The sequence below is a fragment of the Podarcis vaucheri genome, assembly GCF_965113315.1.
Source record: "Podarcis vaucheri genome assembly, chromosome: 11".
In the NCBI taxonomy this organism is placed as follows: Eukaryota; Metazoa; Chordata; class Lepidosauria; order Squamata; family Lacertidae; genus Podarcis; species Podarcis vaucheri.
In genome coordinates, this window is record NC_138749.1 from 7,360,860 (window position 1) to 7,375,206 (window position 14,347).

Below are 14,347 nucleotides of genomic sequence, written 5' to 3' on the forward strand. Positions count from 1 at the left end.
GAACTATAAATAGTGATTTTCTTGAGTCAAAATGAGAGTACCCCTAAACAATTTTTTTAGAAAAAAGCACTGAGGATAGATATTTTCACTCCATTATATATAAAAAGGGGGGAGGGGGAGAAGCAGCACGTGAACAAGAGCGGGCAAGCCTTGCCACAAATGCCAAGACGTTAAACACACAATTATATTTTTTTTATTTGAGATCTAACTTTTCTATGCCACAGTGGAGCTTTGGAGCTTGCACAGCACAAGAGTGTATTGTGAATATTTAACTTGCTAAATATTCAGTTTCCCCGTGCACATAAAAACTAGTATGTGTGTGTGTGTGTGTGTGTGTGTGTGTGTGTATCTATCTATCTATACACATATACATATATATATATATATATATGCTTTCGTAGATTTTCACGGGTACAGGAATGCAGGTTTTGGTGTCTTCGGGTGTCTTCCCGTGTAAGAGTCGGGGTGTCTGTGCGACGTTTCGACGAGGTCTCACTCGTCATCTTCAGGCTGGTGATTTCGGCTTCTTGTTACTGGAACAGAGCAGAGTCTGGTGTTTGAGTTCCTATAAATACTGTTGAGGGGTGTGGTGTATAGCCTCCAACGTTCTGGGCAGAGAGGAAGTTCCTAGATTAGTGTGCCTTTTCTTCTTTTGTTCCTTAATTACTTGAGGGATATCTTGGGTGATTTCATGAGTGATATTCAGAATATCACTGGGTGGGTCATTAAGTGTAGATTAGTTGCTAAAGCTTTCGTGTCTTGACCTCTTGAGCTTGTGAAGAGTTTTTCTGAGAAGATGGCTGTGCTGCATTTAGTTGTGCTCTGGCTTGGCTTCGTGTATAGGGGCGAGCTATGGTTTTGTGCCTTGTGCCAGCCAGATCTGTGTAGGGATTGCAGGGGGGTGCAGCATCCGGAGGTGCCACTATAGTTTGGCTACTGGATGGAGTCTGTAATATGTCTGTGGAGAGGGTCTGGGTTTGGGTCTGGTGTGGTTGATTGGTGACGGCGTTCTGTGTGCCTCTGGTTCTGGTGTCGGTTTTTGTGGGGAGGGCTAATTTCCAGATGTCTGGCAGGCGGGACGTGTCGTCACGCTTGTTCATGTTGTGAGGGTGTTTTTCTATCTCGATGGCTTCCATGATTATTCTCTTGTGGTGATGTTCCATGTTAAAGAGCAATTTGGAATCTGCAAAATTAATTTCATGTCCTGTTTCTTTCATGTGTTGGAAAAGAGAGGAAGTTTTTTCTTCTTTTTTGACGGCATTCTTGTGTTCTGCGATACGTGCCTTTATTCGTCTGTTTGTTTGTCCAATGTACGTGGCTGGGCAGACTTTGCAGGGTATTTCATAGACCCCTTGGTTTTCCAGCTGGATTTTGTCTTTTGGGTTTCTGAGGATATTGGCTATTTTTTGGTTGGTGCAGAAGGCTGTTTTGATATTGTGTTTATGGAGGATTTTGCTGATTTTGTCTGTAGTGCCCTTGATATAAGGAAGGAGGGCCATGCCATTGTTTTCTTCTGTGTCTTGGTTTTTGGGGGGTGTTTCTTTTTGGATTAGCTTCGTAACCCTGTTTTTCTGGTATCCATTGGCGATTAACACATTTGAGAGATTCTGTAACTCAGTTGTCAAGTGGTCTTTGTCAGCCAGGCGTTTGGTTCTGGAGATGAGAGTCTTGGCTACGGAGTTTATTTGTGCAGGGTGGTGGTGTGATTGTGCATGTAAGTAGCGGTTGGTGTGTGTTTTTTTCCGGTAGATAGTGTGTCCTAGGGAGCCATCAGGTTTTTTGTAGATTAGGACGTCAAGAAAGGGGAGTTGGTTGTTGTCTTCTATTTCCATAGTGAATTGTATTTTGGGGTGTAGGCTGTCACACATCTCAACAGCCTACACCCCAAAATACAATTCACTATGGAAATAGAAGACAACAACCAACTCCCCTTTCTTGACGTCCTAATCTACAAAAAACCTGATGGCTCCCTAGGAAACACCATCTACCGGAAAAAAACACACACCAACCGCTACTTACATGCACAATCACACCACCACCCTGCACAAATAAACTCCGTAGCCAAGACTCTCATCTCCAGAACCAAACGCCTGGCTGACAAAGACCACTTGACAACTGAGTTACAGAATCTCTCAAATGTGTTAATCGCCAATGGATACCAGAAAAACAGGGTTACGAAGCTAATCCAAAAAGAAACACCCCCAAAAAACCAAGACACAGAAGAAAACAATGGCATGGCCCTCCTTCCTTATATCAAGGGCACTACAGACAAAATCAGCAAAATCCTCCATAAACACAATATCAAAACAGCCTTCTGCACCAACCAAAAAATAGCCAATATCCTCAGAAACCCAAAAGACAAAATCCAGCTGGAAAACCAAGGGGTCTATGAAATACCCTGCAAAGTCTGCCCAGCCACGTACATTGGACAAACAAACAGACGAATAAAGGCACGTATCGCAGAACACAAGAATGCCGTCAAAAAAGAAGAAAAAACTTCCTCTCTTTTCCAACACATGAAAGAAACAGGACATGAAATTAATTTTGCAGATTCCAAATTGCTCTTTAACATGGAACATCACCACAAGAGAATAATCATGGAAGCCATCGAGATAGAAAAACACCCTCACAACATGAACAAGCGTGACGACACGTCCCGCCTGCCAGACATCTGGAAATTAGCCCTCCCCACAAAAACCGACACCAGAACCAGAGGCACACAGAACGCCGTCACCAATCAACCACACCAGACCCAAACCCAGACCCTCTCCACAGACATATTACAGACTCCATCCAGTAGCCAAACTATAGCGGCACCTCCGGATGCTGCACCCCCCTGCAATCCCTACACAGATCTGGCTGGCACAAGGCACAAAACCATAGCTCGCCCCTATACACGAAGCCAAGCCAGAGCACAACTAAATGCAGCACAGCCATCTTCTCAGAAAAACTCTTCACAAGCTCAAGAGGTCAAGACACGAAAGCTTTAGCAACTAATCTACACTTAATGACCCACCCAGTGATATTCTGAATATCACTCATGAAATCACCCAAGATATCCCTCAAGTAATTAAGGAACAAAAGAAGAAAAGGCACACTAATCTAGGAACTTCCTCTCTGCCCAGAACGTTGGAGGCTATACACCACACCCCTCAACAGTATTTATAGGAACTCAAACACCAGACTCTGCTCTGTTCCAGTAACAAGAAGCCGAAAGCACCAGCCTGAAGATGACGAGTGAGACCTCGTCGAAACGTCGCACAGACACCCCGACTCTTACACGGGAAGACACCCGAAGACACCAAAACCTGCATATATATAGTAGTAGTAGTATTAAAATAAATAATGTAAGTAAAATGTTTAAACATATATATATATATATATATATATATATATATATATATATATATATATATGTTTAAACATTTTACTTACATTATTTATTTTAATACTACTACTACTACTACTACTAATTTTATCATTTATACCAGGCCACTCTGGGCGGCTTCCAACACATATAAACACATTTACTGGGGTGGAATGGGTGTGCGGCATAATTTAACACAATATAGTAAAAAGAACAGCAACGATAATATCCAGCTTTCAAGCCTATTCGACTTCATGGGCTCCGATGAAAGCTAAGCCCCTCCCACCAAAGTCCCTTACCTTCAACCTTCCCCCTTTTTGAGCAGCACGGAAAAGCTTCCCCCATATGGCGCCGCCATCTTTGCCCCTCCCCATTCCTTCGTTGGGCGCGGCCATCATTATCATTGTCCTCGTCGTTTTCCGTACGCGGCGCCGCCATCTTTATTCCGGGCAGTAAAGCCGGCCGCGAAGGGAGCAGGAAACTTCCTGGCAGGCTTCGCTGTGCCCTTTGGAACGCCAGCGGAGGAGGCTCCTGCTCCAATCAGACGGCCGCTCCGAGGCCGGGCGGCTGCTGATTGGAGGAGCGCGGGGGGCGGGCTATGGGCGGAGCTCCCGTGGAGCCACCAGCTGCTTGGAAAGGAGCAGAAGGGCGAGCGAGGAGGGAGGGATCCCGGAGCAGCCGCCATGGGGGAGGCAGAGAAGTTCTATTATGTTTACAGCTGCGACCTGGACATCAATGTGCAGCTCAAGATGTGAGTGGGAGGGAGGAATGCATGCATGCATCAATCAATCAATCAATGCACATTTATCTGCATGCCTAGAGGCATGCTTTTGGGGGGTTGGCAAGATATATGGGTGTTGGTGGGGGGTGCAGCCCTATAGGGCAGGCATAGGCAACCTCAGCCCTCCAGACGTTTTGGGACTACAGTTCCCATCATCCCTGACCACTGGTCCTGTTAGCTAGGGATCATGGGAGTTGTAGTCCCAAAACAGCTGGAGGGCCGACGTTGCCTCTGCCTGCCATAGGGGCAAGGGGTCACCATCTCAGTGTCAGAGCCCCTGCTATGGGAAGCTTTTAATATCTGGTGGATTATTGCGTTTTAATATTTTGTTGGAAGCCACTCTGTGTGGCTGGGGAAACCCAGCCAGATGGGCGGGGTATAAATAATAAATTATCATTGTTATTATTATAATGCTGAAAGCATCAGGTTCCATCCCCAGTGGCGCCTACAGGAAGTGCTGGGAATGTCACCTGCCTGGAACACAGGAGAGGTGCTACTGCCAGCCCGTGTGGGCAATGTTGAACTGGACAGACCAATAATCCGACTCAGCTCCTTTCTGATGTAGGGAATGGGACGTTTTTGAAGTGAAGATTGCTAATGTTCTGCAATGCATCTTTTTTTCTTTTTTTTTTTTGCTAGTCTGTTTTTATTATTGTCATTACGTTCAATTAATCATTGCAGTTAATTTGGTATTTGCTCCAAATGTAAAGATAAAGGAAAGGGTACCCCTGACCACTAGGTCCAGTCGTGACTGACTCTGGGGTTGTGGTGCTCATCTCGCTTTATTGGCTGAGGGAGCCGGCGTACAGCTTCCAGGTCATGTGGCCAGCGTGACTAAGCTGCTTCTGGCAAACCAGAGCTGCACATGGAAACGCCGTTTACCTTCCCGCCGGAGCGGTACCTATTTATCTACTTGCACTGGTGTGCTTTCGAACTGCTAGGTTGGCAGGAGCTGGGACCGAACAACAGGAGCTCACCTCGTCGCAGGGATTTGAACCGCCGACCTTCTGATCGGCAAGCCCAAGGCTCAGTGGTTTAACCCACAGCGCCGAGAGGCTTGAACTGTAGCAAGAGGCATCAGTAGGGCAGTACCTGCCTTGCAAGCAGGAGGTCTTGGGTTCAATTCCCAATCGCACCTCCAGCGAGCGTTAGGAACGTCGCCTGCCTGAAACCTAGGAGACGTGCTGCTGCCAGTCCATGTGGGCAATGCAGTTCTGGATGGGCTCAGTATAACACAGCTTGCTGATATAGTGAACGGGACATTTTTGAGGCGAAGGTTCTGCAAGGCATCTTTTTCCCCCTTGTTTGTTTTGTTGTTATTATTATTAAAATAAATAATTTGTCGGTGCGATTGATTCGACATTTGCTCAAGGGCCCCAAATGTACTTTAAAACAAGGCTTGAATTGCAGCAAGAGGTATTAGCAGGGCAGCAAGCAACCTTGCAAACTGAGGGTCCCAGTTGCACCTCTAAGTAGAGTTGGGAACGTCCCCTGCCTGACACCCTGGAGAACTTGCTGCTGTCCGTGTGAGCTATGCAGAGTGACTTCTCCCTCTCCTTTTGAGTCTGAATGCTTTCCCATTTAAAAAAATAATGCCTTGCCCATAGAAATTAGCATATCAAGAAGGTCAAGCTAGCCATAGCCCTTCCCCTTTATTCCTACTTTTCTACATGCAGGAAGTTCTCTCGCACACCCTCTTCAGACACTGGAGCCATAACCTACGGTTTGAAGTGGAATGGTCTTAGAAATAGGCTTAGTACCTTGCCTCCTGCATAAGCCTGCTTTAGGCAAGGAACAATTCTCCAGTAGATGGACTTACAGTGAGGGGGGGGAAGTATTTGATCCCCTGCTAAATTTGTCCGTTCGCCCTCTGACGAAGAAATGACCAGTCCATAATTTTAATGGTAGGTTTCTTTTAGCTGTGAGAGACAGAAAAACAATGGGGAAAAACCCCCAGAAACCCAGAAGACGAAAGTCAGAGATTGATGTGCATTATAATGAGTGAAATAAGTATTTCATCCCTTTGCAAAAGATGACTTAGTTGTTGTTGTTAATCGTTTAATCGTGTCCGACTCTTCGTGACCCCCTGGACCAGAGCACGCCAGCCACTCCTGTCTTCCACTGCCTCCCGCAGTTTGGTCAAACTCATGCTGGTAGCTTCAAGAACACTGTCCCACCATCTCGTCCTCTGTCGTCCCCTTCTCCTTACGCCCTCCATCTTTCCCAGCATCAGGGTCTTTTCCAGGGAGTCTTCTCTTCTCATGAGGTGGCCTCAGCTTCAGGATCTGTCCTTCCAGTGAGCACTCAGGGCTGATTTCCTTAAGAATGCATATGTTTGATCTTCTTGCAGTCCATGAGACTCTCAAGAGTCTCCTCCAGTACCAGAATTCAAAAGCATCAATTCTTCAGCGATCAGCCTTCTTTATGGTCCAGCTCTCGCTTCCATACATCACTACTGGGAAAACCATAGCTTTAACTATACGGACCTTTGTCGGCAAGATGACTTAGTACTTGGTGGCAAAACCCTTGTTGGCAATTACAGAGGTCAGACGTTTCTTGTAGGTGGCCACCAGGTTTGCACACATCTCAGGAGGTATTTTGCCCCACTCCTCTTTGCAGGTCCTCTCCAAGTCAGTGAGATTTCGAGGCTGATGTGTAGCTACTCAAACCTTCAGCTCCCTCCAGATTTTCAATGCGGTTAAGGTCTGGAGACTGGCTAGGCCACTCCAGAACCTTAACGTGCTGCTTCTTGAGCCACTCCTTTGTTGCCTTGGCCATGTGTTTTGGGTCATTGTCATGCTGGAATACCCATCCTCGACCCATTTTCAGTGCCCTGGCTGAGGGAAGGAGGTGCTCACCCAAGATTTGACGATACATGGTCCCGTCCATCGTCCCTTCCATACGATACAGTATGTTGTTATTATGTCTCTCACAGCTACAATAAACCTACCATTAAAATTATGGACTGGTCATTTCTTTGTCAGAGGGCAAACGAGCAAATTTAGCAGGGGATCAAATACTCCCCCCCCTCACTGCATTTACCTCTGGCTGTATGAAAATCTTGCTGCTATGATCTTTTTCTTTTTTCATTATTTCCTTAGAGGAAGCTTGGAGGGGAAAAGAGAGCAGAAGAGCTACAAAGCGGTTTTGGAAAATCCCATGCTGAGGTTCTCGGGCTTGTACCAGGAGACCTGTTCCGACTTGTACGTCACCTGCCAGGTCTTTGCCGAGGGCAAACCTCTTGCCCTTCCGGTTCGGACGTCCTACAAAGCTTTCAGCACCAGGTGGAAGTAAGTGCCTTTCGCCTTTCATTTTGGATAGCTGGCTGCCGTACCTCTTTGTGAGACTTAACTGACCCTGGGGTAAGCAATGACTATTAGCCATGATCTCCACTGTCATAGTGAACATAAGGAACATAATTCCTTCCAGTAGCACCTTAAAGACCAACTAAGTTAGTTCTTGGTATGAGCTTTCGTGTGCATGCACACTTCTTCAGATACGTATTCTTCAGATTCTTCAGATAGTATCTGAAGAAGTGTGCATGCACATGAAAGCTCATACCAAGAACTAACTTAGTTGGTCTTTAAGGTGCTACTGGAAGGAATTTGTATCTGAAGAAGTGTGCATGCACACGAAAGCTCATACCAAGAACTAACTTAGTTGGTCTTTAAGGTGCTACTGGAAGGAATTTTCTTATAAGGAACATAAGGAAGCCTGCTGGCTCAGTGGCCCATTTAGTCCAACTTCCTGTTCTCACAGTAGCCGACCAGATGCCTGTAAGAAACCCGCAAGCAAGATTTGAGCAAAGGAGCCCTCTCCCCTGCTGTGACCATTCAGAAGCCTTATTGGCTCTGACCATGGAGACAGCATAGCCATTGTTGCTAGTAGCCAGTGATGATAGCCCTCTCCTTTGAATTAGCCTGATCCTCTTTCAAAGTCATCCAAGTTGGTGACCCTCTGACAGTAAGAGCTGTTTGACAGTGGTACAGACCCTGCCCCTCGATCATTCAGCCTTTATTGGCATAAATTGGCATAGATGAGAAAGAGAAAAGTCTTCCATGGAACATTAGTAATTCAAACAAAATAAAATAACATAACATAAAAATTAAAAATAAAAAAAAATCCTTCCAGTAGCACCTTAGAGACCAACTAAGTATGCACACAAAAGCTCATACCAATAACTAACTTAGTTGGTCTCTAAGGTGCTACTGGAAGGATTTATTTTATTTTATTTATTTTATTTTATTTTGTTTCGACTACAGCAGACCAACACGGCTACCTACTACCTACTACCTCCAGACATATTAAACACATAAAACATACAAAAGACTTAGTAGCCGCCGTTAAGTAAATCGAAGTAGCTTTAGATTTGACTTTAAAAATCTCGGCTAAATATCCTGAAACAATCTCCGTAATTTCAGGAATATCATCCCTCAGCAGATACTGGATTACAGATTCTTTGCAAGTAGATACTTTGAGCTTCAAGGGAGTCGCCAGTAGATCTCTCTCTGAAGAATGTCAAAGGCAGGGCATTCCCAAAAAATAATAAATTTTTTTTTTAAATGATATATTTTATCTGGTGTATTCATGACACAAAAGCAAAGTCTGCTCTCGAAGGGGATTTTGGGGAGCCTAAAAAAATCTATGACCTGAAAAAGTGCTTTTGAATCAATCTAGGGGGCTGTTATGGGAGAAAGAACACTATGGGGTTATAGCACTGATTGCTTTTATTGGTTTAAAAAAACAACAACAACTACAGACCACCTTGAACAGGGCTGGATTTAGGTTTGATGAGGCCCTAAGCTACTGAAGGAAATGGGGCCCTTTATACGTCCTTTGTCAACAACAAATTGTCACTGTTGCTATATTCTATATGGTAATTTGTGGACTTAGTAGGTATCTAAATCCATATGCATATGTTGCCGTGCAACCAGTCCATGCAGAATGTAGGCACCCTATATATAGAAATGAGCAAACCAGTGATATTTTAGGGAGCAGGCTAGCAGGCGAGGCCCATGACTTACATCACAGGAGCCTACACAACACAAAACACTGTTGCTGTATGTAGGTTTTATTTTATTTGTTTTCTATCTTATATTTTGGAAATGTACATCCAGGGTTTTTTCTCCTTTATATTTTTTTTGGGGGGGGGGCAAGAGAGTAGAGCCCTAAGCTATAGCTTATTTAGCTTATACATAAATCCGGCACTGGTGAAAGGTGGTCGGCTTTCCCACATTGGAGGTCTCTAAACCGAGTTTGAATCGCTTTAATCTGCCATGGTTGCTTTAGCTGTGATTCCTTCATTGCAGGGAGTTGGATTAGATGAACCAGCTCCACAATAGTATAGTTTTGTAAGTCCAAACTAATACCCACAATCTCTCCTCAGCTGGAACGAGTGGTTAAAACTGCCGGTCAAGTATCCAGACTTGCCGCGCAATGCCCAAGTGGCCTTGACAATTTGGGATGTCTACGGACCGGGCAAAGCCATCCCTGTCGGGGGAACAACTGTCTCGCTCTTCGGAAAGTATGGGTATGTGGCTCGGCTTTCATGTGTTCTGTGCCTTGCAGATTTAAACACTGAAACACATCAAACATTAAAAACTTCTCTAAACAGGGCTGCCTTCAGGTGTCTTCTAAAAGTTAGATACAGTCGTACCTTGGATCTCAAATGCCTTGACTCCTGAACAAATTGACTCCCAAACGATCGAAACCCAGAAGTGAGTGTTCCAGTATTCAAACAATTTTCAGAAGCCGAATGTCCGACTTGGCTTCTGATTAGCTGCAGGAGCTTCCTGCAGCCAATCAGAAGCTGTGCTTTGGTTTTCGAACGTTTTGGAAGTCGAACGGAAGTTCAACTTCCAAGGTACGACTGTAGTTGTTTATTTCCTTCACATCTGATGGGAGGGTGTTCCACAGGGTGGGCGCTTTCTACCTGGTTCCCTGTAACCTCACTTCTTTCAGTGAGGGAACCGCCAGAACGCCCTCGGCACTAAACCTCATTGTCTGGGCTGAACGATGGGGTTGGAGACGCTCCTTCAGGTATACAGGACCGAGGCTGTTTAGGGCTTTAAAGGTCAGCACCAACACTTTGAATTGTGGGAGCCAATGTAGGTCTTTCAGGACTGGTGTTATATGGTCTCGGTGGCCACTCCCAGTCACCAGTCTAGCTGCCGCATTCTCTATGAAGCTCACTGAGTGACCTTGGGCCAGTCAAATACAAATACAAATACGATACGATATTGTCATTGTCCCATACAGAACAACAAAATTGAAAAATCTACATAAGACATTCAAAAACCAACAAGCCTGCTATCCCAACCTGGTTAGCCCCCTAAAAACTCTGATACCCCATTTTAAATACAATATACTTTTTCAATCTTAAACTCTTATGTCATCACATTATTCACAATTAGTTTTGCCTTTTGTTCTGAATAAATTGCACCTATACCATTTTCAAAATCCTACCCCCATCCCCTGTAAATTCTTCTTCATAAAACTCCAAGAAATATTGTCAAAGGCTTTCTCTGCATCCACAAATATCAAAACTGCTTTAGTATTGATATTCACTTGTAATTTTTCTAGAATATTAATTATATTCCTCGTATTGTTAGACAGATGTCTGCCCGGGAGAAAGCCCGCTTGGTCTGTATGAATTTCTTCTGCTAACACCTTTTTATATCTTTTAGCCAAGATATCTGCGAAAATTTTATAATCCACATTAAGCAGCGATATAGGGCGGTAGTTCTTGAGCTGTGTCTTTTCAGTCTCTGTTTTCGGTATAAGTGTAATGTAAGCTTCCTTGTAAAATAGCCGATAAATCAAGACCATAAGAGGAGGGAAACATAAGGGTCAGACTGAGTCCAAACCAAAGGCCAGGCAGAACAGCTCTGTCTTGCAGGCCCTGCAGAAAGATGTCAAGTCCCGCAGGGCCCTAGTCTCTTGTGACAGAGCATTCCACCAAGTCGGGGCCAGTACTGAAAAGGCCCTGGCCCTAGTTGAGACCAATCTAACCACCTTTTGACCTGGGACCTCCAAAATGTTGTCATTTGTGGACCTTAAGGTCCTCTGCGGGGCATAGGTATTTTAGGTAATTGGCACAATCTGGAAGAAGTAGTTGGGCCAGTCACTGCCTCTCACTGCTTTGCACGGTCGTTGTGGGCTTTGAATTAGGAGTGCGGACAACCATGCTTCAGCTCCTTGTATGAAAGGTTGAATGTAAATATGATGAATAGTGAGGAAATAACGCATGTGATGAGCTACTGCTGCCTTACCAATCCTTTGGTGATCTTTCTGCATGTGGGTGTTCTGTCTGTGCTCGTGTGGTAAGGTAAAGGGACCCCTGACCTTTAGGTCCAGTCGTGACCGACTCTGGGGTTGCGGCGCTCATCTCGCTCTATAGGCCGAGGGAGCCGGCGTACAGCTTCCGGGTCATGTGGCCAGCATGACTAAGCCGCTTCTGGCAAACCAGAGCAGCGCACGGAAATGCCATTTACCTTCCCGCTGGAGTGGTACCTATTTATCTGCTTGCACTGTGATGTGCTTTCAAACTGCTAGGCTAGCAGGAGCTGGGACAGAGGTACGGGAGCTCACCCCGTCGTGGGGATTCGATCCACCGACCTTCTGATCAGCAAGTCCTAGGCTCTGTGGTTTAGACCACAGTGCCACCCGCATCCCTGTGCTCACTGTCTGTGCTCGTGTGGGCGTTGTCCTAAATCTGCACTTTTCTCACAGGATGTTCCGCCAGGGAATGCACGATCTGAAGGTCTGGCCCAACGTGGAGGCAGACGGTTCGGAGCCCACAAAGACCCCTGGGAGGACCAGCAGCACTCTTTCGGAGGATCAAATGAGTCGACTTGCCAAGGTGAGGGGAAGTTCTTGGCTTTTGCTTTTGTGGCGCTAGTCCTCAGTGTCCTGCTATTCTGAAGTGCCCCCCCACCGTGTCTGAAAGTATTTTAGTGTGATGCACTCTGTACGCCCGATTGGGGGAAGGACAGCACAGGCAAAAATGACCTTTGTTTCTAATAGGATATCTAAGAAAAACAAATTCATGCCCTTAATAAGCAAGATGATAGGATTCTTTTGTCCTTGATTGGTGTCTTAATACTTTCATCTTTCAATTACCAGTAATTGTCTCAAACTTTCCTGGAGAGTCTCTTTGTCATTCTGGTTAAATATGTACAGTGATTATCATTAAGTCCCATTATAATGTGATACAGCGCGACATCTTTCCTATCATGTTTCAGTTGCTGTGTTTCTTTTACGCTCCTCTTCTTTCCTTTAAAAATAGTTTCTTTTTCAATTTTAATAGAAGCAGGTGAGGTTGGGGGAGCCTAGCTTCCATGAGAAGTGTTTAATGCCTCCCTCCATCATTTAATGTTACACGAGAGAGATCTGGGGTTAGCAACCACCCAGACCATATGTTGTATTGTAGCTCTGCCTGGAAAGTGTGTGTGTTTGTTGGTCAGGAAGCTCTGAGCTGTAGTAACACCAGTCATTCCCTTTCCACCCTAGATAAGAAGCTTTGAACTGAAGTAACTCTCATTTTTCACCTTCCACCCCGAATCAGAAGTTATGAGCTCCCTTGTCTCTTACATTCTAACCTGGGCAGGAAACTCTGAGCTGTAGAAATTCTCTAGCCACTCACTTTCCACCCTAGATAAGAAAGTTTGAGCTGTAGGAACTCTCCTTATTCTCCTTCCAGTCTGGAAAGGAAGCTCTGAGCTGTAGCAATTCCCTTACCTCTTACGTTCTACCCTGGGCAGGAAGCTCTGAGTTGTAGTGTTGTTGTTTAGTCGTTTAGTTGTGTCCGACTCTTCGTGACCCCATGGACCAGAACACGCCAGGCACTCCTGTCTTCCACTGCCTCCCACAGTTTGGTCAAACTCATGCTGGTAGCTTCGAGAACACTGTCCAACCATCTCATTCTCTGCCGTCCCCTTCTCCTTGTGCCCTCCATCTTTCCCAACATCAGGGTCTTTTCCAGGGAGTCTTCTCTTCTCATGAGGTGGCCAAAGTCTTGGAGCCTCAGCTTCAGGATCTGTCCTTCCAGTGAGCACTCAGGGCTGATTTCCTTCAGAATGGAGAGGTTTGATCTTCTTGCAGTCCATGGGACTCTCAAGAGTCTCCTCCAGCACCAGAATTCAAAAGCATCAATTCTTCGGCGATCAGCTGTAGTAACTCTCCTTATTCACCTTCCAGTCTGGAAAGGAAGTTCTAAGCTGTAGCAATTCCCTTGACTCTTACGTTCTACCCTGGGCAGGAAGCTCTGAGCTGTAGTAACTCTCTAGCCACTCACTTTACACCCTATATTAGAAAGTTTGAACTATAGGAAGTCTCCTTATTCCCCTTCCAGTCTGGAAAGGAAGTTCTGAGCTGTAGTAACACCTTCCACCCTGCACGTTGGGTCTGAGGTCCTAGATCTGGTGCCGTGTTTTCCCCTTGCACTCTGGGAGGTGTCGATTCCTGCTTTTGTGACAGTTTCATATCGTTCACTTTTGGCACCAAGTTCAATAGACCTTGTTAAATCTTTTCCCCCCCTTCCTTTTTCCTTTTTACAAAATATGGATGTCAGATTTCATGGTTTCAAGGCAACTCTCCATGGCTTTGTGCAAATTGAAGTGAATATCTGGAACGGGGCTATAAATATGTCAGTTTGATCTTTTGGAGATTTACCATGGCAATAAACTAACTTGCATTAAAGTTGCACATACCTCTTATAAAGCTAGTTTACCTTGGGATTCTAATACAAAAAAAGAGCATTATAATCCACACATTTCTAGCCGGTAGGTCACTGCGACATTGCCGAGGTTGAACTCAAAAGGAAATGTGTGCGGCATCGGCCAGCCAATCCCTGTTACCACTCTGTGCTGGCAGATAGTATTGGAGGAACTGTATGACAAATATAACAATTAGTCTTGGAGGAACTGTAAAATCTAGTAAAAGTATTTTAAGCTGGTTAGGGTGTCTAGCAAAAGTCGATTTTAAAAAAGTAAGTGGCTAGTCCCTTTGTCTTCTTGCAGAGGTGGACTTCAAAGCATTTGGGCAATCTCTTCTACGGGAGTAGAGCGAATCAGGACTCTTACAAATTGACTTGACTTGTGGAGATCCTTCGCTCTCCTTTCCATGCCAGCATAAATCACGCAACACAAATGCAAAGCTATGTGATTCTTAGTCCAGATTTTGGCAAACTGTGACTCCCA

General features: G+C 45.1%; 1 protein-coding gene across 2 annotated transcripts in view; it reads left to right on the forward strand.

The window, feature by feature from the left end:
* The first annotated feature begins 3,980 nt into the window (after positions 1-3,980).
* Positions 3,981-14,347, forward strand: part of PIK3C3 (phosphatidylinositol 3-kinase catalytic subunit type 3) — a 113,943-nt gene continuing 103,576 nt past the window's right edge. For both annotated transcript variants that reach the window (XM_082241860.1, XM_082241861.1), the window contains exons 1-4: positions 3,981-4,118; positions 7,250-7,438; positions 9,535-9,678; positions 11,880-12,009. In XM_082241860.1, coding sequence (XP_082097986.1) covers positions 4,051-4,118; positions 7,250-7,438; positions 9,535-9,678; positions 11,880-12,009 — 531 coding nt within the window. In that variant the 5' untranslated portion in view covers positions 3,981-4,050. The remainder of the gene's footprint in view (positions 4,119-7,249; positions 7,439-9,534; positions 9,679-11,879; positions 12,010-14,347) is intronic.